Source organism: Callospermophilus lateralis, chromosome 2 (assembly GCF_048772815.1).
Source record: "Callospermophilus lateralis isolate mCalLat2 chromosome 2, mCalLat2.hap1, whole genome shotgun sequence".
NCBI classification, from domain to species: Eukaryota; Metazoa; Chordata; class Mammalia; order Rodentia; family Sciuridae; genus Callospermophilus; species Callospermophilus lateralis.
Window position 1 is genome coordinate 151,683,480 of NC_135306.1, and position 26,060 is coordinate 151,709,539.

General features: G+C 47.3%; 3 protein-coding genes across 6 annotated transcripts in view; 2 read left to right on the forward strand and 1 right to left on the reverse strand.

The window, feature by feature from the left end:
• The window catches only part of Xndc1n (XRCC1 N-terminal domain containing 1, N-terminal like), a 26,030-nt gene extending 22,958 nt beyond the window's left edge, over positions 1 to 3,072 (forward strand). For both annotated transcript variants that reach the window (XM_076846731.2, XM_076846730.2), the window contains exon 10: positions 1,137 to 3,072. In XM_076846731.2, coding sequence (XP_076702846.2) covers positions 1,137 to 1,369 — 233 coding nt within the window. In that variant the 3' untranslated portion in view covers positions 1,370 to 3,072. The remainder of the gene's footprint in view (positions 1 to 1,136) is intronic.
• Positions 2,413 to 21,721, forward strand: LOC143388255 (short transient receptor potential channel 2). The gene is made up of 13 exons (XM_076842143.2): positions 2,413 to 2,427; positions 3,204 to 3,923; positions 5,906 to 6,118; positions 6,989 to 7,153; positions 8,447 to 8,621; positions 11,652 to 11,852; positions 11,936 to 12,098; positions 12,996 to 13,088; positions 18,532 to 18,724; positions 19,262 to 19,389; positions 19,622 to 19,700; positions 20,402 to 20,537; positions 21,342 to 21,721. Exons 1-13 carry the CDS (start codon positions 2,413 to 2,415, stop codon positions 21,719 to 21,721), a joined length of 2,661 nt encoding a protein of 886 aa, XP_076698258.1.
• Positions 21,722 to 22,345: 624 nt separating this feature from the next.
• On the reverse strand, positions 22,346 to 25,919 carry Art5 (ADP-ribosyltransferase 5). 3 transcript variants are annotated; one of them, XM_076846733.2, is made up of 5 exons: positions 25,560 to 25,919; positions 25,110 to 25,307; positions 23,465 to 24,194; positions 22,782 to 22,814; positions 22,346 to 22,696 (listed from the first exon to the last, which is right to left on the reverse strand). In XM_076846733.2, the coding sequence occupies exons 2-5, from the start codon at positions 25,170 to 25,172 to the stop codon at positions 22,554 to 22,556; spliced, it is 969 nt and encodes a 322-aa protein (XP_076702848.2). In that variant the 5' UTR covers positions 25,173 to 25,307; positions 25,560 to 25,919; the 3' UTR covers positions 22,346 to 22,553. The 3 variants fall into 3 exon arrangements, with proteins under 3 accessions (XP_076702848.2, XP_076702847.2, XP_076702849.2); XM_076846732.2 differs by having other exon boundaries at positions 22,346 to 22,699; XM_076846734.2 differs by lacking the exon at positions 25,110 to 25,307 and having other exon boundaries at positions 22,346 to 22,699; positions 25,560 to 25,622.
• Between the last annotated feature and the right edge of the window lie 141 nt (positions 25,920 to 26,060).

Here is a 26,060-nt window from a genome sequence, read left to right on the forward strand (position 1 = left end):
TCTTCAGCAGTTTAGCAAGGCCCTGAACAATTTAGTGAGGTCCTGTTTGGAAATAAAAATTAAGGGACTGGGGTTGTGGCTCAGCGGTAGAGTGCTTGCCTACCACATGCCAGGCCCTGGGTTCAATCCTCAACACCACATAAAAATAAAATAAAGGTATTGTGTCCACCTAAAACAAAACAAACAAACAAACAAACAAAAGGTATTGTGTCCAACTACAACTAAAAAATAAATATTTTTTTAAAAAAAGAAAGAAAATAAAAATTAAAAGAGCTGCAGCCGGGCACAATGGCACACACCTGTAATCCCAGCAGCTAGGGAGGATGAAGCAGGAGGATAGAGAGTTCAACCCAGCCTCAGCAAGGCGTTCATCAACTCATTGAGACCCTATCTCTAAATAAACTACAAAATAAGGCTGGGGATGTGGCTCAGTGGTTGAGTGCCCCTGAGTTCAATACCCGGTACCACAAAAAAGAGCTGGAGATGTAGCTCAGTGGTAGAACACCCCTGGAACGAATGGCACTTCTTTGCCAAAACTTCTCTGATCTTCACAGATAATCTCTCCCAGTTGAGCTCCTGCAGCATTCTCTTAATTCCATGGACTATGCACTTCTCACCTACTTTCTGTCAATATTCTTTTTGTTCCCAGTTTATCTTCACCACTAGACTACATTCCATAAGGACAGTCTGTTTACTTCAGCTCTTAGCATACTGTCAGGCACATAGTGAATACTTAATAAATGTTTGACAGATACATGATAGTGTCTCTCAGGTGTCACATATTCAGCCATGATAAATTTTCTACAAGAACAGCTGCATTTTGGCAGCAGATACACCTTTCAGGCTTTCAGGCTTCTGTTTTTTTTTTTGTATTGAGGATTGAATCCAGGGATGCTTTACCACTAGGCTACATCCCCATTCCTTTTTAATTTTTTGAGACAGGGTCTTGCTGAGTTGCTTAGGGCCTCACTAAGTTGCTGAGGCTGGCTTTGAATTTATGGTCCTCCTACCTCAGCCTCCTGAGTTGCTAGGATTACAGCCATATGCCTCCATGCCTGGCTCCCTTCAGACTTCTTGGGGTGCCATCCTTCCTAAGAACAGGCCCAATTGTGTTTACCTCTCTCTCTCTCCCTTAGGTTCCTTCAGCATTGAGATTCTTCCCCTGCATGCTGCCACTTGTGGAGAGACCTCCCCGCCTCACCCAGCTTCTCCCTCCTCACCATCTTCATCCCAGTCTGTACTGTGGGTGTCCTCCCCAGAGAGTTCACCTCCCATTTCCTGGGTCCAGTGTCCCATCTGCCAGTTCCAGTTCTCAGCAAGAGAAATAGAAGAACATGCCAGTGTGTGTGGGGAGGTTTTTCCAGCGTGAGCCATGAAATCCTGTGATTTGGGCCCCCACTATGACTAAGACAGAGAAGTAGGTCTCTCACCTCTCTCTCTTTTTGTTGTTGTTTTGTTGTTGTTATTGTTGTTGCTGGAATTCAAAGGCCTCATGTGTCCTAGGAAAGGGCTGTACCGCTGAGCTATACCCCTAGCCCTGAAAGTGGATCTCTTGGCAGCTGAGAAGGACTGATGAAGGCAGTCCTCCCTTCCTCCCTTCATTTATTCCCTCAGGACACGCCTAGAGTACCACTGGGCCCAGCTCCCCCTTCCTAGTTGTCAAGGATCTATCACCATGGCACCCAATTCTCCTAAGAGCAGCTCTGTCCTTTTCTCCCTTGGAACTTTTGGGATGGAACTGGTAATCTTTAGGGCCTTGGGATAATGTCCAGAATGTCCTTCCCTCCAGGAATGGTATATATATCCTCATGTCCATTTTCCTAAAAGGAAAACTGAGGACTAGTCAAAAGAAAAATACTGCCTGACAGATAAGATCCTATTGTGTTCTGGAAAGATAAGTTTTGAGCATGAGACTGGCTTTTATATCCTTAGTTCCTGCCCTAGCTGTAATCACGTACTGCCATGTGACTTTGGTACAGTTATTTATCTTGGGCCCAGAATTTACTGTTGTAAACAGAGAAAATCCCTTTACCTGCTGCTCACAAAGTAGTTATAGTTTAATGACTGGGGAATAATGCCAGGGACCTTGCACAAATCCCATTGCCCTTATACACAATGAGATAGTTGGACCAGAGGCTCTCCAAGTTCCCTCAAACTATGATAGTCCAAATTCTATTTCTACCTTCTTTGAGCAACTATGCACTCTCTCCCTTTTCCCAGAAGATTTCATTGCATGACACTAACACCAGTTTCCCTGGTCCCCAGGGCAGGGAGCAGAGGGGGAGCAGCTGGTCCTGGCAAAGGGAGGGCCCGGGGCGGGGTTTTGAATGAGTGGGAAAGAAGATGCTAGATGCATTCAGGGGAGCAGACAGAGGAGGAGTTCATGCCTTTCCTGCATAGGTGGGTGCAGCCATGGACCCTCTCACGGTAAGAACCTCTGCTCCCCTTCCTCCATCCTACTCCCATTCCTCATTATGGACAAAGCAATAGATTGGCGAGTCGGCAGGGGAAGCTTAGCTGCCAGGCAGGTTATGAGCTTTACTATGTGAGTGGAAGAGCCCCCAGAGCCTTGAACTGAACCCAAAAGAAGAGCAATGAGCATGGGCCTCAAAGAAGAGGGATAAGGCAGTAAGTACTGAGGAGAGAGAAATGCCCTCCAAAGTAGCAGAGGGCAAAGCGAGAGGGGTTTGTTGGAGAAAAAAAACATGTTGGGATATTGGTAGGAGTTCTGTTCAGAGCTGGGGATGGGTGTTCATAGTTAAAAAGATCCTCCTGTGTGGACATGTTTGGACCTGCCCTTTGGAGAAGCTATGGGTCTTTCAGAGGGATGAGCAGCTGGAAGATGAAGTCAACAAGATGGGAACTGGGTCCTGGCCAGATCCTTTGTGCCTACATGTAGGGTTAGGCTACCTGTACAGCCCTGCTTTAACCTACCCTTTCTCAGGGCATCCATTTGGACCCAATGTATTTAGGTCCCTGTGAAGGTGGAAGTTAAATTAAGGACAAGGACCCCCTAGGATCCATTCTGTCACTCTCGTTCACTAACATGAGAATCTACACAATAAAATGGTGAATAAGAGACTTTTTGCCTGTATGTATTGGGCAGGGAAGGACACAGTGGTAGCTAGTGGGAAGGTAAGAGAGACTCCAAAACAAAGGAGACTAAAAACTCAGAATCCTGTCCTCTCCACTCCTTCATCCAGCTACAGCCTAACTGGACTGAGATTGTGAACAGAAAGCTCAAGTTCCCGCCTCCACTCTTGGGTGCTATCCAAGAGGGGCGACTGGGTCTTGTGCAGCAGCTGCTGGAGTCAGGGGTCGAGGCCACAGGCAGTGGGCCAGGTGGGCCCCTGCGGAATGTGGAGGAGGCTGAGGATCGCTCCTGGAGGGAAGCTCTCAACCTGGCCATCCGCCTGGGTCATGAGGCCATCACCGATGTGTTACTGGCCAATGTCAAGTTTGATTTCCGACAGATCCATGAAGCCCTACTAGTAGCAGTGGACACAAACCAGCCAGCAGTGGTGCGTCGCCTGCTGGCCCGGCTGGAAAGGGAGAAGGGTCGCAAAGTAGATACCAAGTCTTTCTCGCTGGCTTTCTTTGATTCATCGATCGATGGCTCCCGCTTTGCACCTGGTGTCACCCCACTCACCCTGGCCTGCCAGAAGGACCTATATGAGATTGCGCAATTGCTTATGGACCAGGGTCATACCATTGCCCGGCCCCACCCCGTCTCCTGCGCTTGCCTTGAGTGCAGTAATGCCCGCAGATATGACCTGCTGAAGTTCTCTCTGTCCCGCATCAACACCTACCGAGGCATTGCGAGCAGGGCCCACCTCTCACTGGCGAGTGAGGATGCCATGCTAGCTGCCTTCCAGCTCAGCCGCGAGCTCAGGCGCCTTGCACGCAAAGAGCCTGAGTTTAAGGTTGGTTCTCACACTTCCTCCTGCCCTCGGTTACCTGCATCTATCTACCTGGAATAGATAGGAGTCACAATCAGTTCTGGGACCCCTAGTCTTTTTGTCGTGGTGGTGTTGATACTGGTGATTAAACCCAGGGGTGCTTTATCACTGAGATACATCCCGGTTCTTTTTTTCCCTAGTCGTTTTATATTTTGAGACAGAGTCTTGCTAAGTTACTGAGGTTGAACTTGCTATCCTTCTGCCTCAGCCTCCAGAGTAGCTGGGATTACAGGTGTTTGCCACCATGCCAGGCTAGGGGCACCTAGTCTTATGCAAGAGGCACAACCCCCACCCTAGGGGTGCTCTAGGTCTATCTGAAGGAAGAGAGAGAAAGCAAATAGAAGAACAGTTGGACAGACTTAGATATGACATTCAGTAGAACCTGTCTTTTTGGAGTTCCTATTGTGTGTTCCATGGGGTGGGGCCAAGCAGTGGTGTGGCCCTGGTCCTGGATATTGTGTCTTGGGACTCTAATGCAGGGAGAGGGTGTCAAGACACTCCCAGGGCTTCATTTAGTGCTTCTGTGTTCACAGGGCTGCCAAAGCCCAGAAAGCAGTCAGGAAGCTGCAGCTGTTGTGTTCAGGGAACACTCCAGGGAGGAAGCAGCATTCAGGTTAGCTGTGCGTGGAGAAGCAGGAAGGGTATTTGAAGTAGGGCTACAATCCCAGCAAAGGCTGTCAGGTAGCAAAAGTATGTGTGGTGATAAGTGCAGGGGAACCCTGTGCAAGATCGAATATATGAGTGGAGCCTGGAGGCAGGGACCAGTCAGGGGCCTTGAATCACCAATCCAGTTCACCCATCACTTAGCCACTGGCATCCTGTGAGCCAAGCCAGACTCAAAATTGCCATTAGACAGGGAAACAGAAGAGTATTAAAATGAAGGCCTGAGCCTGGCACAATGGCATATGCTGAGGCAGAAGGATGGCGATTCCAAGGCTAGACTCAGCAACTTGGTGAGACCCTATCTCAAAAATTAAGGGCTGGGGCTGGGGCTCAGTGGTAGAGTGCTTGCCTGGTATGTGTGAGGCATTTAGTTCAATTCTCAGCACCACATAAAAATAAATAAATAAAGATCCAACAACAACTAATAAAATATTAAAAAAAAAAAAGTAAGAATGGCTGGAGATATAGCTCAGTGATACAGCACCCCTGGGTTCAATCCCCAATACTGCAAAAATAATAAGTAATTAAATGAAAGCCTAAGGCAGGATGTGGCCTGTTGCCATGCCAGCCAGGGCAGGGGCATGCTCCCCCCACCAGGAGCTTGGATGGACAACATGAAAAGCTCCCACTGCACAGCTAGCAGGAAAGGGCAGTCCTTTCCAAAGGACTTTCCCTCCATTCTCACAGCAGCCCATGGAAGGGAGCAAAGTAGAAAGTTCCCATCTCCACTTTTCAGACAAGGAAACTGAGGCCTGAAGTAGGGAAGGACCTGACCCAATGTGACACCACCAAAGGGGCAGTGCTGGAAGGTGACCTAGCCTCTTGAAAGTCTGCCCTAGATCTCCGGGGTAAGGGCCCCAAGTGAAATCAAGGGTAAGATGGGTAATGTGCCTTATTCATTTCTGCATCTCCTAAAATTGCCAACACGGGTTCTCATATAAGGTAGATGTTCAACAAAATTAAATGAGCACAAGAAAGATTAGAAGTTAAAGTGGGACAGGAAATAGAAATTAGAAAAGGAAAGTACAAGGAACAGGCTGAGGTGACAGAGGGTTTGGTTTGAAGTAACTTAGTGATGAGGTTGAAATAGCACCAGATAAGCAAAGGTGACCAGGAGGTACATCATTATAGTAAGAAGATTGATGAGGTGTCAAAAAAGAAGTCAATGACTCAGTGATATCAGATGTAGAAAGGTCCACAGGTAGTCCACTGTGGGGGGGGCGGGGGTAGGGAGGAAATTGTGTTCACAGGTGGCTGACACACACAGACCTACTTCCCTACAGCCTGAGTACATTGCCCTGGAGTCGTTGAGCCAGGACTATGGTTTTGAGCTGCTGGGTATGTGCCGGAACCAGAGCGAAGTCACTGCAGTGCTCAACGACATGGGCGAGGACAGCGAGACTGAGCCTGAGGCTGAAGGACTGAGCCAGGCCTTCGAGGAGGGTATCCCCAACCTGGCAAGACTGCGGCTGGCTGTCAACTACAACCAGAAGCGGGTCAGCTGGGCCCTGCCTACCTCTCCTCACTGCCTTGATCCCTTGCCCTGCCACCTCTAGGTGTCCCCCAGTCCAGCCCCAAGCAACTCGTTTTCCTGGCCTCGGGACCCTCTGAGATGTTCATTCTGAGCACCTTCTATCTAGGTCCCCGACACCTTCCTTTCTTACCTTCAATCTAAGCTCCTAACCTCTCCCTAGAGAACCCACCTTTACACCCGGGCTTGCAGGTCTCAGGTTTAGCTTTGTCTCTAGTCTGCTGAGTGACTTGGGCCCAGTCTTGTTCTGTTGGATTTCAGTACCTCACTGAACAAGATTACACTAGATGTCTCGGGAATTAAACATCAAGTGATTCTTATTCTGTCTTATTAGACAACACCCCTCCCCCAATCTAAGACATGCTCCTTTTCTAGCTGCCTCTAGTCTCTTACCCCTTAATGTGATCTACCCTCAGATATCCTAACCCACCAAAAACTTAACCAAAACCCTTCCTTCGTAGTGGCTCCCTTGGACCAGCCATGCAGGACAGCAAGCCCACTTTCCCTGCCCCTTCCCTTCTCAGGAGTGTTCAGACTGTTGTTACCCCCACATCTCTAGAAGGCAGGGAACCCTGGGAGTTCTGGGACTTGTACTCTCAGTTTTACCTGCCACTGCCTGAGTTAGGAAACTAATCTTAGAGTTAGCCTCCTGAGGGCCAGAGAGGGCAGGGTCTGCGTGGGCGCATGGCAAGTGAGTTGCCTCTCTTCTGGGCTGGCCAGCAGGGAAAGAAAAGAAGGATGTTTGATCACTGGCAGAAAGTAAGGACATGCACCCAACCTGCTCATTCCTTCTCCCTGCCAGGTGGCTACCTCCTCATGCCCCATCTCTGCTTAGTTTGTAGCACACCCCATCTGCCAGCAAGTCCTGTCCTCCATCTGGTGTGGGAACCTGGCTGGTTGGCGTGGAAGCACCACCATCTGGAAGCTCTTTGTCGCCTTCCTCATCTTCCTCACCATGCCCTTCCTCTGCCTTGGCTACTGGCTGGCGCCCAAGTCTCGGGTACAAGAATAAGATGAATGATAACTTGTTTATTGAGCACTTGGTTTATGCCAGGCTCTGTCCTGGGTGCTTTGTAGCTACAACTTTGTGCATGTTCCCATTCAGTAGCTTGATGAGCTCTGGAAGGTAGGGATTGCATTCCCAGTTGGTGGAGGAACCTCAGACTCAGGCTATTTTTGCCCAGGGCACACAGCAAACAACAGTATCAGGATTTAAACTGCGGCCTCTACCTCCAAAGCCTGAATCCCTTATACAGTCCAATATTCTCTCTAGTAGTCCTAGCCCAACCAAATATTTCTTTGAGGCTCTACTGTAAGTGAGGCATTGGGCCTGGCACTGGGATATAATAAACAACCAGGCCTGTTCCTGCTAACCAGGCGAGGAACAGGGAGAGGAGTGTCCGTGAAGCAGGAACAACATGGAAGAAGGCCCAGGGGAGGGAAAACTTACAGCATTAGAGACTGAAAGGAGCTCCCTGCTGCTAAGGCAGAAATGCCAACAGCAAGTAGTGAAGTGGGCAGGGGCCAGCTCTCCCAGGCCCTTGTAAGCCATGTTAAAATGAAAGATGCCAGACTAATGAGGTGAGTGCCCCATGGGTTTTGTGTTTTGAAAAGCTCCCCCTACTAGTCATGTGAAAGATGGATTGGGGACACAGAACTGGAGTTAGGGAGAGTGTCAGAGTGCATGTGAGAAAAAGCATGTGGAGATGCTGTTCAGGTTCCTGGGTGGCCTGGTCATTTTATGAGATAGGAGGAACAAGTTTAGGATAGAAGTAATGAATTTACCTTTTAACTTGGTTGAGTTTGAAAAGCCTGTGGGACCACAAGGGAAAGTAACTTCACCTCTGTGTTTCATATGGTTGTAAAGGAAATAATAGATATGAGAGAACAGGGCCTGATATATAGTACATTCTTTTTTTTCTTTTTTGGTACTAGGGATTGAACCCAGAAGCACTTAGCCACTGAGTCACATACCCAGCTCCATTATTATTATTATTATTATTATTATTATTATTATTATTATTTATTTTGAGACAGGGTCTTGCTAAGTTGTTTAGGGCCCTCACTAAGTTGCTGAAGCTGGTCTTGAACTTGCAATCCTCCTGCCTCAGCCTCTCAAATCTCTGGGACTACTGGTATGCATCCATGCCACTGATTGATATATAATACATTCTTGGTGAGTAGCTGAATAAGTATGGGTAAATCTGAGAAAGCAGAGTCTCATGTGGCCGAGCAATCCTGCAGCCTGCCAGTGGGGAGACTTTGAGAGCCATGCTCTCCTGCTTTCCCAAAGCTGGGCCGCCTGCTGAAGATCCCAGTGCTGAAGTTCCTGTTACACTCCGCCTCCTATCTATGGTTCCTCATCTTCCTGCTGGGAGAATCCCTGGCCATGGAGACACAGCTGAGCACTTTCCGTGGCCGAAGCCAGAGTGTCTGGGAGACTTCACTACACATGATTTGGGTCACAGGTACATATGTGGGACCCTTTATTTATGGTATTCTTCTTGAGGCCCCCTCACTATTCTTCATGATAAGCACCCCAGTGGGGGAACCCTGCCTTTCTAGATACTCCCTGATATATAATCAAACCCCTATGGGCTTTAGCACACCAAGAATCTTTTCCCTTTATCCCAGTCGGGAGACCTAAACCTATGGCAGATTCCCTGAGCAGGGACACCATTCTTCTCCCTGGCACCTCTCACTTTCAATTCTGGAGGTTCCTATCCTCTGACAAATAAGACACTTGTCCACAGTGTCCAGTGGCAACTTGCCTTGGTGTAGTAATAACATATAAGTGTACTTCCAGACAAGCTATCCCAGAAGTGTAGAACAGAAAGACTCACAGACCAACTTAAAATGCAAATCATATAGTCTGTTACACCCACAAAACATGTTGTTATGATGGTGTTACGAAGTTTCAGCAGGGAGGTGCAATGGACAGAGGTGCCTAGGCCATGACTTGATCTGTGGGAAAAACAGTGGCTAATATGTTTCAGTATGTTGCCAGTTATCCTGATGAGCAACTATGAATTTTATGTGCATTCTTTGAACAGAGGACTTGTGGAACCAGCATTGGTGTCACCAGCAGGTTGCTGACTTAAGAGCTGATAAATACCAAGGGCCTCATATGCCTCATGTATATTCAATGTATCATGAATATTTGGTGTTTATCCTTGCCTTTCTGTGTGTGTCTATCATATGCATGTGCTCTACCTGCTTTATTTGTTCAAACTAAGTCATCTGTGCTTAATGCATGTTTCATCCATTCTATCAGTTTTCTTCTTTTCTATAGTAGAACCAAGTTTTCTCAAACAATTTAGCAAATACAGTTTACAAGAATCCCCAGAGTTCCACCAACCTCTGGTTGGTCAGCTCATCAGGCTGGACTAGTGGCCTGTTCTTTAGCTGGCTCCCCCTCACTTGGCAAACTCCCAGGCTTGGTATACTCACTTAAACTTGGTATACTCACAGTATATCAAGACCCGTCCACACTGTACCAAGCCAGTCAGTGATGGCCAGAAGTAAATCTTTTGTTTTGTTTTGTTTTTTTGGGGGGGGGAATACCAGGATTGAACTCGGGGTCACTCGACCACTGAGCCACATTCCCAGCCCTATTTTATATTTCATTTAGAGAAAGGGTCTCACAGAGTTGCTTAGTGCCTCACTTTTGCTGAGGCTGGTTCATGTTCCTCCTGCCTCAGCCTCCCTAGCTGCTGGGATTATAGGCATGTGCCACTACACCTGGCCAGAAGTAAACCTTTAGGGAAAGAGACAAGAGCAACCCCCCCAAAATTTTTTTATCCCATTATTTATTAAACATTTATTGAGCCAGGTGCAGTGGTGCATGCCTGTAATCCTGTCGACTTGTCAGGCTGAGGCAGGAGGATTGAAAGTTTGAGGCTAGACTCAGCAACTTATCAAGACTCCAAGCAACTTATTGAGACACAAAATAAAAGTAAAAATGCCTGGGAATGGACTCAGTGGTTAAGTGCTCCTGGATGAAATCCCTGATACAAAACAAAACAAAACATTTATTGACCTGCCCTGAGTAGAGATGTAACCAATAAAGTTCTTCCTCTTTCTGTAGGAGAAGAAACATCTTTTAAACACATAAAGTAAAACTCATTTATTCAGGCAGTGTATGTTTGCTGAAGTCCTACTGTAAGCAAAGTCCTGAGAATACATGGATAACTTAAGTATGTTTCCATTCATTCTATACACATTCACTGAGCCTCTAGCCCACCCCAGCAAGGTGCTGTGCTGCCATATAGCGCTGATTTCCCACCCTGATCACATCCTATTTCCACTTGCATCCAGGCCTTTGCTCCTCACTTTTCCTAGAGCACTCACTACTTCCCATACTGCCCCTTCACCCACTGGCTTCAGCTCCTCTATCAGGTCTCAACTTAAATGTTACTGCCTTTCAGAAGCTTTCTGGGGCCCCCAAATCAGGGTGAGGATCCATCCTAAACACTCCCAAAGAACACCTCAGTTCCCCTGCTCCTCAGTCCTAGCATGACCACATTGTGTTGTATCTTCTTGGTTTCCTGCCTGTCTCATTAGATTATATGCCCTTGGAGGAATGGTACTATATTCGTCTTATTTACCACAGGATCTCACTGGTATCTATAGTAACTTAATAAATATTAGTTAATTTGTTCTGGGTATCACTGGCAAATTTATGAGATATGGTCTCTGTCCTTGAGGGACTCAAAGTTCAAGGGGACAGACCAGGATAGGGCAGACCCACGAGGAGACATTACTGCAATGCCCTGTAGTGAGAGCATCACAGATATAGAGTCTAACCAGGAGGATATGGAGCAAAGGCAACTCCCTGCACCTTGGGAAGGCTTCATGGAGGAAGTAGTATTTGTTCTGGGCCACAAAGAGGAGCCGGGCTTCCAAAGGATATGGAAAGGCATTCAAGATAGTACAGAGAGCACATATGCAGGGAATGGAGAAGGGCACAAATGGCAAGATCATCTGGCTAATGGGGACCAACTGTCAAGACTCCCGTATCCTTAGGGATACGGGAGTCTTGACAGTCTGGCAATGGGCCCCACTGAGACATGGGCACATTGAGTAGACTGATAATATGGAGTCCCTTCAAATCAAGATTATTTCAATATTTTCCTAATATTTATTTGGTGGAGGTCAAAAATAGCAGACGTAAACCATTCCCTCCTAATGCAGTTCCTCCCAGGTGTCACTCACTTTCTGAGCATCAACCACCTCTGATCCTTGGGTATAACCTCTAGAGACCTCTGAATGCCTGGAAGTATAGACAAGATTGGAGTCTGCATGAACCTAGAGTCCTTGTTTTCACATAAGATCATTCTACACTTGGATAGATTAAACATTTACATTTTATTGACTTTACCCCAGTGATGTTTTAGCTCCCCCGCCCCTATCAAAGGGTCATCATAATCTGGCTCTGACCTACAAGGAGGAACAGAGTTTTGCCCCATCCTGTCCTGGCCCTCTGCCACCCCTTCCAGGCTTCCTGTGGTTCGAGTGTAAGGAAGTATGGATCGAGGGCCTGCGCAGTTACCTCCTGGACTGGTGGAACTTCCTGGATGTGGTCATCCTGTCCCTGTACCTGGCAGCCTTCGCACTGCGCCTCCTCCTGGCTGGGCTTGCCCACATGCACTGCAGGGATGCTGCCAATGGAGCAGCCTGCCACTATTTCACCACTGCTGGTGAGTATCCCAACTCAGCCCTGAATCCCCTAGTCCCTCCTCTTCCTTGTCTCTCAGCCACTGTCCCCATTTCATCTGCTCAGAGCGAAGTGAATGGCGCACAGAGGATCCCCAGTTCTTGGCTGAGGTGCTTTTTGCTATCACCAGCATGCTCAGCTTCACCCGCCTGGCCTACATTCTGCCGGCCCACGAGTCTTTGGGCACTCTGCAGATTTCCATCGGCAGGATGATTGATGACATGATACGGTGTGTACTGTCCCTGCTTGGAGTGTCCTCCTTTCTGATAAACCCCACTTAACCTCCTGGTGACTTTCCCCAGCTTTAATGTGGCATAGGAATTCCTGGTTTGCCTTCCTCCAGAAGTATAAGCTCTAGAGACCTCTGAATGCCTGGAAGTATAGACAAGATTGGAGTATAAATATGAACATATATTTATTTTGAGGGAGGGTCTATAAGTTTAACCTACTTCTCAAAGAGGCTCATGACCCCAGAAAAGATGGTAAACCACCGACAGCTGAAAGAGTCCTTGGTTATAGTAGTCTCGGTTCCATGGGTTTCCCCTTTTTGGAAAGATAAATCATGTACAGCCAAACCTGGTCTCTTGTCCTAATCAGAACACACAGTTAATGCCTACTCCCTTAGGATCCTGCCTCAGGTGGGACTGGAGATGGTGCCATTGGTGAGAAAAGTGCTAGTTATATCTCTGAACAGCTGCAGGTTGGCTTAGCTTGGAGGAGAATCTCATATCCCACCTAGTGATTCTTCCAGCCTTCCCTATTACAGGATAACTCGTTCTCATGTGGTTCTAACTCTCTAGGGATGGCTCCCACCCAATAAGAATCCCTGACACGCAGCCATCCCTATACAATCTCAGCATCACAGTCACTCCCTAAGAGACTGGTCCTTCCCCAGCTTTGATTGATTAGACCCAATACCCATTATTCTTAAGGGAAATCTTCTGCTTTGGCACTTACTTTAAATTCCTTCTCATTCCCATCCCCTAATTTCTTTATTTTTAATAGTAACCAAATTGAATACTCCTGAGAGCCATAAAGTACATTATCCCCAATCCCTCTTCCCAAAGTCCTATTTCTCCCAGGGTGAAGACCTTCTCTGACCCTTCCACATCCCATCCCATGCCAGGTTCATGTTCATCCTCATGATCATCCTGACTGCCTTCCTCTGTGGCCTAAACAACATCTATGTGCCCTACCAGGAGACAGAGCGGCTGGGCAAGTATGCTGGGGCAGAGGCTGGGGACTTGCAGCTTGATCATCTCTTTTTCTTTCCCTTGTTTATTCATTCAATCAGTTTTCTTGTTTGCTCACTCATTAATTCACTTGGTCACTCATCTGTTTATACATTCATTTGTTCACTCATTTCCTTCATAAACTTTTCATATTGAAAAATGGCACTCTTACGAAAAAATTAAAAAGTATACTGGACATCCCTATACCCTTCACCTGACTTTACCAATTGTTACTGTTTTGCCACATTTGCTTGGTCTATTACTCTCTTTTATTTGAAATGTTTTAAAGTAAGTTGTAAATCTCATGACACTTTACCCCCAAATAGTTCAGATGTTTCCTAAGAGAATAACCACAAAACCATTATCCCACTTAAAAAAAATGGTTTTTGTTCACAAAGTTTTATTAGAATGTAACTATGCTCATGTATGGTCTGTGGCCAATTTTTGCCTTATTGCATACTCAAAAATTTAATATCAATACCATAATATTACTTACTATGCATTCCTCATTCAAACTTCCTTAGTTGCTGCTAAGCATGGTGGTGCACACCTATAAGCCCAATGACTCAGGAACCTGAGGTAGAAGGATCTCAAGTTTGAGGTCAGCCTAAGCAACTTAGTGAGACCCTGTCTCAAATAAAAAATAAAAAAGGGCTGGGAATGTGGCTCAGTGGTTAAGTGCCCCTGGGTTCAATCCCCAGTACACTCCCCCCCAAATTCCCCAGTTGCCCAAAAAAATCTTAAGAGTTTTTAAAAATTAAAAATCCCATGCATTGAATCATACATTGCATTTTGCATTTTGTTGTCACATCTCTCTATAGTTTCCTTTAATCTTGAACATTCCCTTTTTTTAATGTCTTATATGACAAATGCTTTTGTCAAGACTGTAGACCAAGTCATATTCCACAGCTAGAATTTATTTCCTCATGATTAGATTCAAGTTAAGGAGCTCTGGTAAGAACACAGCTTATTTGGTGATGGGTATTTTCCACATCGGGAGGCACACTGTTGAGACCCTTTATTCTAGCAAACCTTGGTTGCAAAGGTACTAGAGAAGCCCGTCTAGTAACGGGAACATATATGGAGATACTGGGGTTAAACAGCTCCCTTTCAGTCTTTCTTTTACCCAGTGATTTTAGCATCCATAATGATTTGTGTGTGTGTGTGTGTGTGTGTGTGTGGTGCTGGGGATTGAACCCAAGGTCTTGTGCATGCGAGGCAAGCACTGTACCAACTGAGCTATATCCCAACCCCATAGATGTTTTTTATCTGAATCAATTTCTATAATGCAATTTTAAGATGTCAATTTTCTGTCTCTATATTTCTTCTTCTTCTTCTGTTTTTTTTTTTTTTTTTTTTTTTTTTTTTTTTTTGGTGCTGGGGATTGAACCCAGGGTCTTGTGCATGCAAGGCAAAACACTCTACCAACTGAGCTGTATCCCCAGCCCCACCTTCTTCTTTTTAAATATCACTATGAGTGCAAATATCTTTTAATTTTTTATTATAGTCATTATTCTTTTTATGCTCAATTCTTCCTAAATATGGCCAATAATTAAATTTTTTCATTCAAGTATTTGTTCATTCATTCATACACTCACTTTTTAAATTCATTGACTTTCAAAGCCATTCAGTTTGTTGTTGGAGTTCTCAACTAAGTTCTCAGTAAGTTCTCAATACTTACTGACACCTTCCTTGTAGTCAATCCTGTCCCTGGATCTGGAAGCACAGAGAGAAGAAATTAACCAGGCTTGTTCTCATAGAGAAGATAGCTATGTCTACAACAGGCTCAATTTGGCATAATATATACTATGTAAAAGGAGGGCTTCTGTTGAGAGTGCCCAGAAAGGAAGCCCCTTTCTCTGCCTTGAATGCTCAGAGAAAGTTTTATAGGAAAAGGAGAATCTGAACTACACCTAGAAGGTTTATAGACTTCAGAGAAGATACAAGGCATTCTGGGCAGAAAGGGGCCATATACCAAAGCAGGAAGGTGTATTTGTAGAACAGCAAGATGTATCCCATGGTTGGTGCATGAAGAGAATTTTTTTTTTTTTTTTTTTTTTTTTTTTGGTGGGGGATACCAGGGATTGAATTCAGGGGCACTTGACCACTGAGCCACATCCCCAGCACTATTTTAGAGACAGGGTCTCACTGAGTTGCTTAGCACCTCGATTTTGCTGAGGCTGCCTTTGAACTCATGATCCTCCTGTCTCAGTCTTCTGAGCCACTGGGATTACAGGTGTGTGGTGCCCTGCTGGGGAAGAATTTTGTAAGGGGCAACTGGAGAAGGTAACTAGGACAAGGTCTTAGAGTCATGAAGTTCTTCCTTAGGAGCTTGATCTTTCTACATCAGGCCAGGGAGCTCCAGGTGATACTTAAACTGTTGCCCAATCATAAATTCTGCAACTACATGATGGTTTTAATTACGACACTAAAAGGACAAATACTTGGGCCTGCAAATACTGGTTAAGACTCTCATGGTTTCAGGGTCTATCAAAGCTTTATTCAGTTTCTTACAGAGAATTCTGGCCTAAACTCAGGTTATTATCTGAGATCTATTAAAATTTATTTATTAAGGACTGAGATTTCACAGTTTAAACCATGAATCTTAGTACCAGGGACAGAAGCTACTCATTCCTGCATGCTTCATGGTCCTAGTGGTTTCATTCCACAGCAGCAAGGTAAGGCTGAGCCCTCCTGAACTGTTTGTTCTTAGGTAATATAAAATTAAGTCAAAAGTATTTTTGTTGAGTGCTGGGCACAGTGGCACACACCCGTAATCCCAGTGACTCGGGAGGTTGAGTCAGGAGGATCACAAGTTCAAGGCCAGCCTCAGCAACTTAGCAAGACCCTTAGCAACTAGTGAGACCTTGTCTCAAAGTAAAATATTTATTTTTATTTTTATTTTTTTAGAGAGAGAGAGAATTTTAATATTTATTTTTTAGTTTTTGGCGGACACAACATCTTTGTTTTTGTATGTGGTGCTGAGGTTCAAACCCGGGCCACACGCATGACAGGCGAGCGCGCTACCGCTTGAGCCACATCCCCAGCCCCAAAGAGTAAAATAAAGTATTTTTGTTGAAAATCTGAGATAGGTTGTATGGTAGACATATGACTGAAGATTGCTAGGAGTATTTAAATATTAACACACACAGGTCAGATTAGCGTTCTGAAAGAACACCCTTAGTGTAATGTGGAGGTCAGAGTAACGAGAGACTGATTATTGCAATGGGCAAAAGTATGACATCTGCAGTTGAAGGGAGAGATGAAGAATGTCCACGCACTTCTGCCCTTTTCAATGTTTATTCACTCATATCACTTAATACAGTTTCACTCTATAGGTTCTTAATCAAGAAATGACAATCCTTAATGGTGGACATTGCAAAAGACATAATCAATTAAAAGCAAATAATTCGAAGTTAACTCTAAGCACTGCAAACGCACTCAATCAAGACAGACCTATTACAGACATTCCTTCTGCATGCTAAGCTTAAGTACTAGATTTAAAGTTTTAAGTCTTGGGTTTCAAGTCCAGGAGATGCACTCACTCAGACCGTAGCAGCCAGGTCAAGAACCAATAGAGGCTTCTCCTGGGGTGGAGTTGATGGCTGGCTGAGGTGACGGTCATAAGGAGAAGTCCTTTTCTTACCAGAGTCAAGAGGCTGCTGTAGAGTTTGAGAGTGATAAGGACGACGCAGAGGATCAGGCAGATGAGAAGAGTTGGGATGTCCTAGGTCCTCAGGCTCTCAGCCTTGTGTGCAGCAGTGTCGGCTGGCTGAATGTCTGTTCATTCACTCCATAATTTATCCTAAATTTGGGGGTTTCTGACTGCCCTTTCAATCTCTATCAGCTGTTACCGGGTTTCTCAGTGACATCTTTTGTTCTGATGTCAAGTCATCTGGTCTGGTGGTCTCCACCCTAATCTCGCCTTTTGCCTTTATCAGGGCGAAAGCAAATGACAGAGACTTCACTCTGAGTTTTATCAGGGTTGTGGAAAGTGACTTTTTAAAATCAGGCTATGCCTGATGACCATATTGGAGGGCTCCATAGGCATACCTGGTGGGGACTGCAGTTTTATTTCAAAATGGAGGTACTTAGACTAAGGCCCTTCTTAGGTTAAGGCCATCCTTACACTGATCCAGACACTAGATCCAGTGTGAGGTTGTAGTCATTTATGTCTAAACTGGTACCAAGATAGAGGGAACAAGATAGATTCACAAATAAGTGCAATAGGAAGAAAAATGTAATGAGAACTGTGAATGACTAACAGATAAACATGTTCTACTGTGTTTAGGGAAGACTGATCAGAAAGGGCTTCCTGGAAGAGGCAGCACTGAAGTTGCTATCACTGTGCTTCATACTACCATCTTCTCCCACCCAGACCACAATAACAGTGTCTCTGTTTCTCTCCCTCATATTCTCTCTCTCTGTCTCTGTCTCTCTCTCCCCCCCCTCTCTCCCTCTCTCTCTCTCTTAGTGCCGGGGACCTACCACTGAGCCATACCAGCAGCCTAACAGTTTCTTAACTGGTCTCCAAACCTCTACTCCCATCTTTTCACCAGCATTCTACTCACAACATGATCTTTTCAAATGTAAAGCAGGTATCACCTCTGCTTAGAATTCACTCTAGCTTCCTATTGTTTGCAGAGCAAGGTAAGGATCTTAGGTTTTACTCTATGAGGTCCTACATCTGGGTGGACCCTACTTCCCTCTCTTCCCTCTCAGAGGTCCAGACTCTGCTCTCTGAGATGAGTCATGCTGACCTCTCAGTTCTTTAAACCCTCTAAGTTCATAACCCCTGCTTTGGGGCATGTTCTTTATCTTATCACTTCTCCACATTTTGGCCAAGATCAAGTGTTAGTAATGTCCATGTCACCTCCCAGAGTGATCCTCACCCCAGAACATAAGGTCCTTGGAGACAGAGACTGCTTGTCTTGTTCACCAATGTGTTCTTAGCACCTATGACACTGCGGTGTGCTCAATAAATATTTGTTGACTAAAAGAATAAAAGTTGAATCCCAGAAATGGCAAGGTTGCAGAATATGGTGGCACACACTTGTAATCCCAGATACTCCAGAGGCTGAGGCAGGAGGATCCTACATTCAGGGCCAGGGTGGGCAACTTAGTGAGATCCTGTCTCAAAGTTTTAAAAAGGGCTGGGTATGTAGCTCAGAGGCAGAATGTTCCTAAGTTCAATCACCAGTATCAGCCCCCAACACACACACACACACACACACACACAGACACACACACACATACACACACACAAAAAAAAAAAAAGAGAGAAAGTGGCAAGCGTTCCACCAGAAGGACTTCATGAATACAGAACACCTTCAGCTGGATCCTGGAGGGTGAGGAAGAGTGTGTCTGGGCAGAGTCCAGGCTGTTCCCTCACCCCTCATTTCCTATCCTTTTCTTGACCCCACATGCCAGTTTCAACGAGACTTTCCAGTTTCTGTTCTGGACCATGTTTGGCATGGAGGAGCACAGTGTGGTGGACATGCCTCAGTTTCTGGTGCCTGAATTTGTGGGCCGGGCCCTCTATGGCATTTTTACCATCGTTATGGTCATTGTGCTGCTCAACATGCTCATTGCCATGATCACCAACTCCTTCCAGAAGATCGAGGTGCGTGAACCAAGGTCAACCTAAGCTAGTTAGAAGAAGGGAGAAAGGATGGAGAGGAGCAGGTGCAAGGAGTTAAGACACTTGTGTTCCTGCTCTACCTTCTCTGTGGTCTTGTTTGTGGCTCTGGATAAATTCTCCTCTGTAAAATGAAGGTCCCAGTAATGCTGTTAGTGTCTCTAGACATCAAGTCTAGTGCTCTTTCCTCTTTTCGGTCAGGGGGAGGAGTGCATTGTGGAAAAATAATTGGGAACATGAGAAGAGAGAGGCAAGGGAGGGGAAGGGTTATGGTTTGCATGCTGGAGAACAGGCTGGACAGGATCAAGATGTGAGGATGAAAGATAATGGGGAGGGAGAGAGGAAAGGTGGAGACAGGCAGGGGAGAGGTGGGTGTCCGAGGAGTTGGAAGCCAGAATGGGGAGAATGGTTGACACACTGGAGAGTATGAGATGTGAGGGCTGAGGGAGAAGGCAGATTCAGTGAGCAGGAGAACCAGGTGCTAACCTAGTCCTTCACAGTCCCTTGCCTCCTGGCCTCCAGGATGATGCTGACGTGGAGTGGAAGTTTGCTCGCTCTAAGCTCTACCTATCCTATTTCCGAGAGGGCCTGACTCTGCCTGTGCCCTTCAACATCCTGCCCTCCCCCAAGGCCTTCTTCTACCTTCTCAGGTGATGACCTCAGAGCTCTCACCCCAACCCCTGGGCACCCAGCCCCCACACATTACCCAGCTCCTTACCCCATTTCTTTTTCTTTTCTTTCTTTTTTATTTTTTATTGTTGTATTGGGCCCTGTACATGTTAGGAAAGTACTCTACTACTGAGTCACATCCCCAGACCTCCTTCCCTCATTTCCCTAGAACTGTTCTGTGACTAACCTCTTTCCACCATTGAAATTTCTCAGGAGAATTTTCCAGTTTATTTGCTGTTGCTGCTCCTGCTGCAAAACCAAGAAGCCAGACTATCCCCCAATCCCCACCTATGTGAGTACCTCATCTACTTATTGGCCCTCTCATACCAGGCTTCAACTGTATACCATCCATTTGTGTGCACATCTCTGGCATAGCTATCCTTCCAGCTATATTCCCAGAACATCCTTTTCCCTCTTCTTGGCTCTGGTCATTTCCTAAATTCCCAGTGCTGTGTTATACAATGTGAACAGAAGTTCATGCCACCCTCCTCCCAAGCTACAGATACTTCAAACTGGGCCAAGATGTGGCTGAATGTTTTTCAGAAACATTTTAAGAAGCCAAGGGTAAATGTCCAACCAATTGGGAAATTATCAGGCTGACAGAGACCTGAGAGAGGAAGGTGGGCATCCAGGGGGCTCACTTACTCTGCTTTTCTGTACCCTAACCTGGTCTGGTTGGGCAGGACAGCCCCTTCAAGTTACTGCCATGTCTTTTTGGGGTTCTCCAATCTCTCTTCTACCTCCTAACCTTTATTTCCACCCACTACCATGGGCCTCTCATAGTGGACCCTTCCCTAGCTTCTGGCCCCAATCCTTCTCACTTTTAGGACTCCACTGTGAAGTGGAGGCAGACCAGGTGTAGGTGTGTGGCCTATAGGGACAAAGAAGTCTGCACAAACTTTGACTTGGTCCTTTATTGCTGGGGTGGCACAGTGATTAGAGGAAGGCTGAGGGTAGAGAAATCTCTCTCACCTTCCTGTCTTCCCATTCCAGGCCAACCAGGGGGCAGGGGCAGGGCCTGGGCCTGGGGAGGGAGAGCGTGGGTCCTACCGCCTTCGTGTCATCAAGGCTCTGGTACAGCGCTACATAGAGACTGCTCGGCGCGAGTTTGAGGAGACACGTCGGAAAGGTTAGTGGTCAGCCTCCAAGCTTTCCCCACCCCTGTTTCTAACTCATCACCCCTCACTCAGCCTGCATGGTATGTGGCCCCACCCTACACTTGGAAACCACAACCTGCACAATATTGCCCCTTGCACTGAATTACCCCCTGACCCATTCAGGCACTTAGGCCATTCGTTTCATTTAATCACCTAGCCCTTTTATTCACCTGTTCATTTATTCACTCGTTCACTTACTTACATATCAACCTGTGATTGTTGCTGTGTCCTCCCTTGTTCTAGGCTTGTCTTGTAGGGGGGGGGGGCACTGTATACAGCAGGCATACAAGGGAAGCTTTCAGTATGGGAAGAAGCCATCATACTAGGTAGAAAGAGAGACACAGATTGCACTGGGAACCCAAAGGACAGAAAAAGCCTATTGTTTTGAGAGGGAGAAGTTGGAGAAAAGGCAGGTAGAATTTGAACTAAGCCCGAAGGACAGGAATGAGCTGGCCAGGTGTAGACTGGGGAGAGGGCTGTTGGGGCAGATCTAAAAATCCCTACCAATTAAAATTTCTCCCCATGAGTCATCTTGCCTTTTCTGACCCACAAGACCTTCCTTCTTTATAGCTCTAAAGCAGCCACCCTCCACCACTACTTAGTTTCATCTACCTCAGATTCTGTCCACTCACTGACCCACTGACCCCTCAGTTCTTCCAGTCCTGGGTCCTCAGGAATCTCAGACAAGGTGTCCCCTGGGGTTCTGTGGAGGGCAGAAGAAATACTGAGTAGGCTCATCTTCTGAAAAACATCCCTCTCAATGTTCCACCTCTCAGACCTGGGCAACAGACTGACAGAGTTAACCAAAACTGTGTCTCGACTACAAAGCGAGGTTGCTGGTGTTCATCGAAACTTGGCAGCAGGAGGGATGCCTCGGCCTCCTGATGGTGCCAGCATCCTCAGTCGCTATATCACCCGAGTACGCAACAGCTTTCAAAACCTGGGGCCCCCCATCTCTGAGACCCCAGAGCTGACCATGTCAGGAATTGTGGGGATCCAACACTCTTCGGAAACTGGGCTTCAGACTGCTGAAGAGGCTGGGGCTCCAGCTGGCCTCTCCTCCCCAGCTCATGTGCTGGTGCACAGGGAGCAAGAAGAAGAGGAGGCTGGGGACTTGGACCCACAAGAGGCTTTGGGGACCAATAGGGATTCCTAATGCAGTGGAAAGGCCTCTTCCTCTACATTCAGCAGCGTAGTTGGGTGGGGGCGAGGATCACTTAGTAAGAGCTTTCCTTGCTTCAATAAAGTTACTACTGGTGATATCAGATGCCCACGGAGTACGTGAGAATTCCTGTGTCTTGATGCTTTAAGATCCTTCCTCCACTTCCTTCTGAACCCTGTGTGAGCAGGGCAGAAAGAAATGGCTTGCTCTGGGCTTCCAGATATTTTTGGGCTTAGAATTCTACTTTGGGATTCCTCAGATCTTTGGTAGAAAAGAGCTCTGGACTAGGAGGCAGGAGGCCTGGGAAGCAAGAGGTTTGGCTGCAATACTACCTATCTGACCTTGAACAAGTTAAGTCCCTCTTGGCCTTGTATTCCTCATCAGACAAATAGTGCTGAGAAATCCATCTGTCCCTTTTCCTGCCTTACTGGGTGCTGTGAGGACCCTCTGGATGTTAAAGCTTCTGAGTTTGCAAGATAAAGTGTGTGGTGGGGGTCTGACAGGAGACCATGTCTCAGAGTGACCAGAAAGTTACTCTTTTTATTTCCTCAGTCCCTGAGCCTGGCAAGGGCAGATGGTCCAGTCTCATGGAATAAACCAATCATATAATTCCATGTCTCCATGCTGCGACACCATTTAATTGAGGCGCCATCATAGTATTTCCCTTGCTTGTCCAAGGAAGTCCCCACCAGATAGTGTGCTTCCCTCAACCCTGCAATGGCCTAAGGTCTCCCCACACCCTTTTGGAATATGGCTGCAGGAGGTGGGTCCAGAACCATGGTCTTGCTTCTCAAGGCTGTTTGAAGCCCCCTTCTTCATATGAAGGTCACCAGTTCCCAGGATTCCTAAGTGGCAGGTGTTGGACTTTCAGGACCCAGCTCTTGAGAATTGGAACCTCCCAGGAGCCAAGAGTGGGATTTTCTAGGAAAGTAGAAAAGTTCCCCTTGGAAGGAGACTCTGGCTGCTCTACTTCTGGAAAAAGAAAAGAAAGTGAGGGGGCCAGCAGTCCCAGGAGGAGTTGAAGCAGCTGAGAGGTGGCAGGAGGGCGACTTACCTGGTCCAGGCACACATCGCCGCCTCTTCTCCCCTGCAACAGACAGCAGGTGAGACAGACTCACACCCCAAATGTCCTTCCCACCAGGCCTTGCCAAGGCCATTTCCCCACTGAATTCATCTTTTCCTTCACTTAAAGGCAAACTTCTGATTTTTCTTCCTTCTCCTTCTCCCAGGAAATCCTTCCAGATTGCCTATCCACCTCTGCTCCCACCACACCCAGCCACTCTTTCATTCGGTCCCTGCCTCAGCACTTGGGAATAGCATATTTGTGTCCTATCAAGCCTGGGGCCTCTGAGATCTGAAACAGTACTCCTGTCTGTTTCCTTTGTGTGATAACCTCCCTAACCAAGTTCCTTTGGTCTGTCAAACTATAGAGTAGAACCTTTGTTGCTGGGGATTGAACCCTGAACCTCATGAATGCTAGGGGAAATGCTCTACTACACAGTCATATCCCCAGCAGCAGATGACATGTAGAATCATCTGAAAATGTTCACAGATCTAGAAAACATGGCCCTGGCAGAACCTGAGTCTCAGAGGACAATAACTCCAGCTGAATTTTAGCCTCCAATTTTCATCAAGTGAAACCAAGTGGGTCTCCTGAAGGCTCTGGGAACTGTGTTAAGGACATACTGGCTTATTTCACCCACCCTGCCAGTCCTGCATCCCCCATGCACAGCTCACCACCCAAAAATGCGCAGTTAAAGTGGCTGCAGGTCCGATTATAGCTCCAGAGAGTCACTAGGTTCCAGGGTCCATCCTGGGAGAACCCAGTGACCAAGAAGACTTCATGGGGGGGAATCAGCACCTCACGTTCTTCAGGGAAGACAGACAGGGCCTGAATACGAGCCCCAAAACAAGTCCTTAGAGAGAAGAAGGTGGCATTACCAAACCTGTGGGCTACTGCCTCATCCAGGGAACTGGAGGCAAACTGGCCTAAGCGGACAGAGTCTCCCAACCTCTTGGGTTCAAACCGAAGGCTGCTCACGCCTCTAAACACCACCTCCCCAGATCCTCTACTGCAGCCTCCATGGCTCCGCAGAAGCTGCAGGGCTCTGGTTAGGTAGAAATGCAGGGCTTTGAAGGGGAAGTGTCTCATGTAGTATTCGCGGGAGACACCGCCCATCCGCACGGCCTGATTCAGCTCCCAGTACAAAGTATTAGATGAGTTGGTGTAGACCATAATGGCTATTCCATGCTGGGCTTTGAAGCCAAGGGGCAGAGTGAGCCCTTGACGACGATGTTCCCAGGCCTTCTGGGCTGCCTCCCAAGATTCCCGCAGCAGGGTGTGATGAACCATCTCCTCCTTTAGCAGGAGGGCTGCCTTCTCCTCCATCTCCTCTAAGCAACCCACATAGGCATCATCGAAGGTGTCTGGAGCCAGGCCCAGGGGCAGAATAGGAACAGCATAGGCCTATGGACATAAGGAGTCACACAGGAAAGAGTATTTCAGAACTCTGGACAAAGAGCCTAGTGGCAGGAGAGTTCAGAAACACAGTGTAAATAACACACAGCACTTGAGTCAGATAGACATGGGTCCAAACACCACCTAATAGCTGTGGGATCTTGAGGAAGTCTCAACTTTTCTGGGATTCAGGTTCTGTGACTAAAAACTGAGGATATTTCCAACCTCACAGGGTTGTTGTGAGGACAGCATAAAGATCACTTCAGCATAACCTAAAAAGGGTCATCTTGTCATTGGAAAGTTTCCTGCAGTCAGCAGGAGTTAAGATTGGATGACCCCTGGCACTTTTCTGGCTCTCAGATTCAGTATGCAGGTGATGAACATGCAGTCCACACGCAATTACCTGATCCTGTCCCCATCCTCCTCAGACTCTTCCCACTCATCTTTCTGGAAGCCCTTGGAGCCCTCAGACACCACACCAAATCACTGTCAACTTTGAGATTCCTGAGTCCTCTCCTTTAGGGAGAGGACTTTAGAAGCCTTTATCCCAAATTTGGGGGTGGTGTGAGGAGGTCAAGCCCTGGTCAAGGAGGGGGTATGGGGACAGAAGGGCACAGGAGGAGTTTCCAGAGGCTGAACATGGTGGGATGTGAGAAGTGAGGAAGAGAAAGTTGGGAAGGATGACATGAAGGAGGGAGGATCACATGGGGAGCTATGAGGGCGGATGAGGATTCTTGGAAAGGGGATGGGAATCTGGGATTCTCTTCAGGGATGAAAGTTCCTGAGAGGAAGAGGACTGAGAGGAGAGGAATCCTAGGGAAAAGTCCCTAGAAGACAATTTTGAGGAGACATCCCTCAAACCACCTCCTCGGAGTCTGCCCCCAACTTCCCCCTTTGTGGCAAGGAATGGTTCCTCAGAGTTACCTGCAGGAAGAGGGTATCGAAGCCCAGGTAGCTGAGGGTGATCAGCAGAGCCACCAGCATCATGCCGGGGCCAGATGAGGCTCACAGCGTTGGAGTCCTGGCTTCGATGGACTCCAGCACTCTTCCTCTCTCGCAGCGTGAGGGGTCCCTTGGTTGGACTGGGGTCCAGGTGGGATGAGGGCGGGGCCAAGGGCGGGCCTAAGGGTAAGGGGGGGGGCCTTGAATTTTACAGTCCCCTGCACACCCCTGAGTGTCTGCTCCCCAGACTACCAGATGCCCCCACACTCAGTATCTCCAGTCTTGTGGCTTTTTTTGGCTAAGCAAGAACTCCCCCACTGAGCCGCATCCCTTGCCCCCCACCCCGCCTTCTTTTTTTGAGACAGCGAAGATGGGGTGATCATAGGGCTCCACCTGAAGGAGTGAGGAAGGATTAGGGAACCCAGGACCCACCTGGAGGTTATGGAGGCAGAAAGCGGGAAGGAACCCAGAAGGGGCTAAAGTTCCTGCAGGCGCAGCGCTGTCCCCCGACTGCTAAACAAAGTCTCTGCGGCTAACTATAGCCCCAGCTGTAACCCGACACCTGTCTTCTGCAACTACAGACCCGGCGTGGGCAGGGTAAGGGGCTGAGGACGAAACTGCCTTGCCCAGAGCCTGCAGGTTCTTTCTCCAGGACCCTCTTTGGCTCCGAGCAAGGCCAGGGCTGGGGGAGGAACCTATGAGATTCGGCCTCCCCATCAAGGGTGCCCTGACCCAGCCAGGCCCGGCCCCCAGACCAGGAAGAGGGTCGCCCCGCTAGGGGCCCTGGTTGCTAAGAAGTGGTGACTTGAGCACTCGCTAGTTTGCGTACAATTTGCATATGACCCACGCGTTGGTCACGTGTTCCAGTCTCTCAGACTCAGGTGACCCCGTGTTTGTAAACACTAGCTTTCCCTTCCACCCTCTGAGAGCTTG

Bases quoted from the DNA above. Each gene is read 5' to 3' on its own strand.
- Art5 (XM_076846732.2), bottom strand. From the start codon at position 25,172: ATGATGCTGGTGGCTCTGCTGATCACCCTCAGCTACCTGGGCTTCGAT. The intron at 24,195-25,109 runs GTAACTCTGAGG...TTATGTCCATAG, and splicing joins TCGATACCCTCTTCCTGCAG to GCCTATGCTGTTCCTATTCT. The intron at 22,815-23,464 runs GTGAGCTGTGCA...TGTCTGTTGCAG, and splicing joins TAACTGCGCATTTTTGGGTG to GGGAGAAGAGGCGGCGATGT.
- LOC143388255 (XM_076842143.2), top strand. The intron at 18,725-19,261 runs GTGCGTGAACCA...CCTGGCCTCCAG, and splicing joins ACTCCTTCCAGAAGATCGAG to GATGATGCTGACGTGGAGTG. The intron at 19,390-19,621 runs GTGATGACCTCA...GAAATTTCTCAG, and splicing joins GCCTTCTTCTACCTTCTCAG to GAGAATTTTCCAGTTTATTT.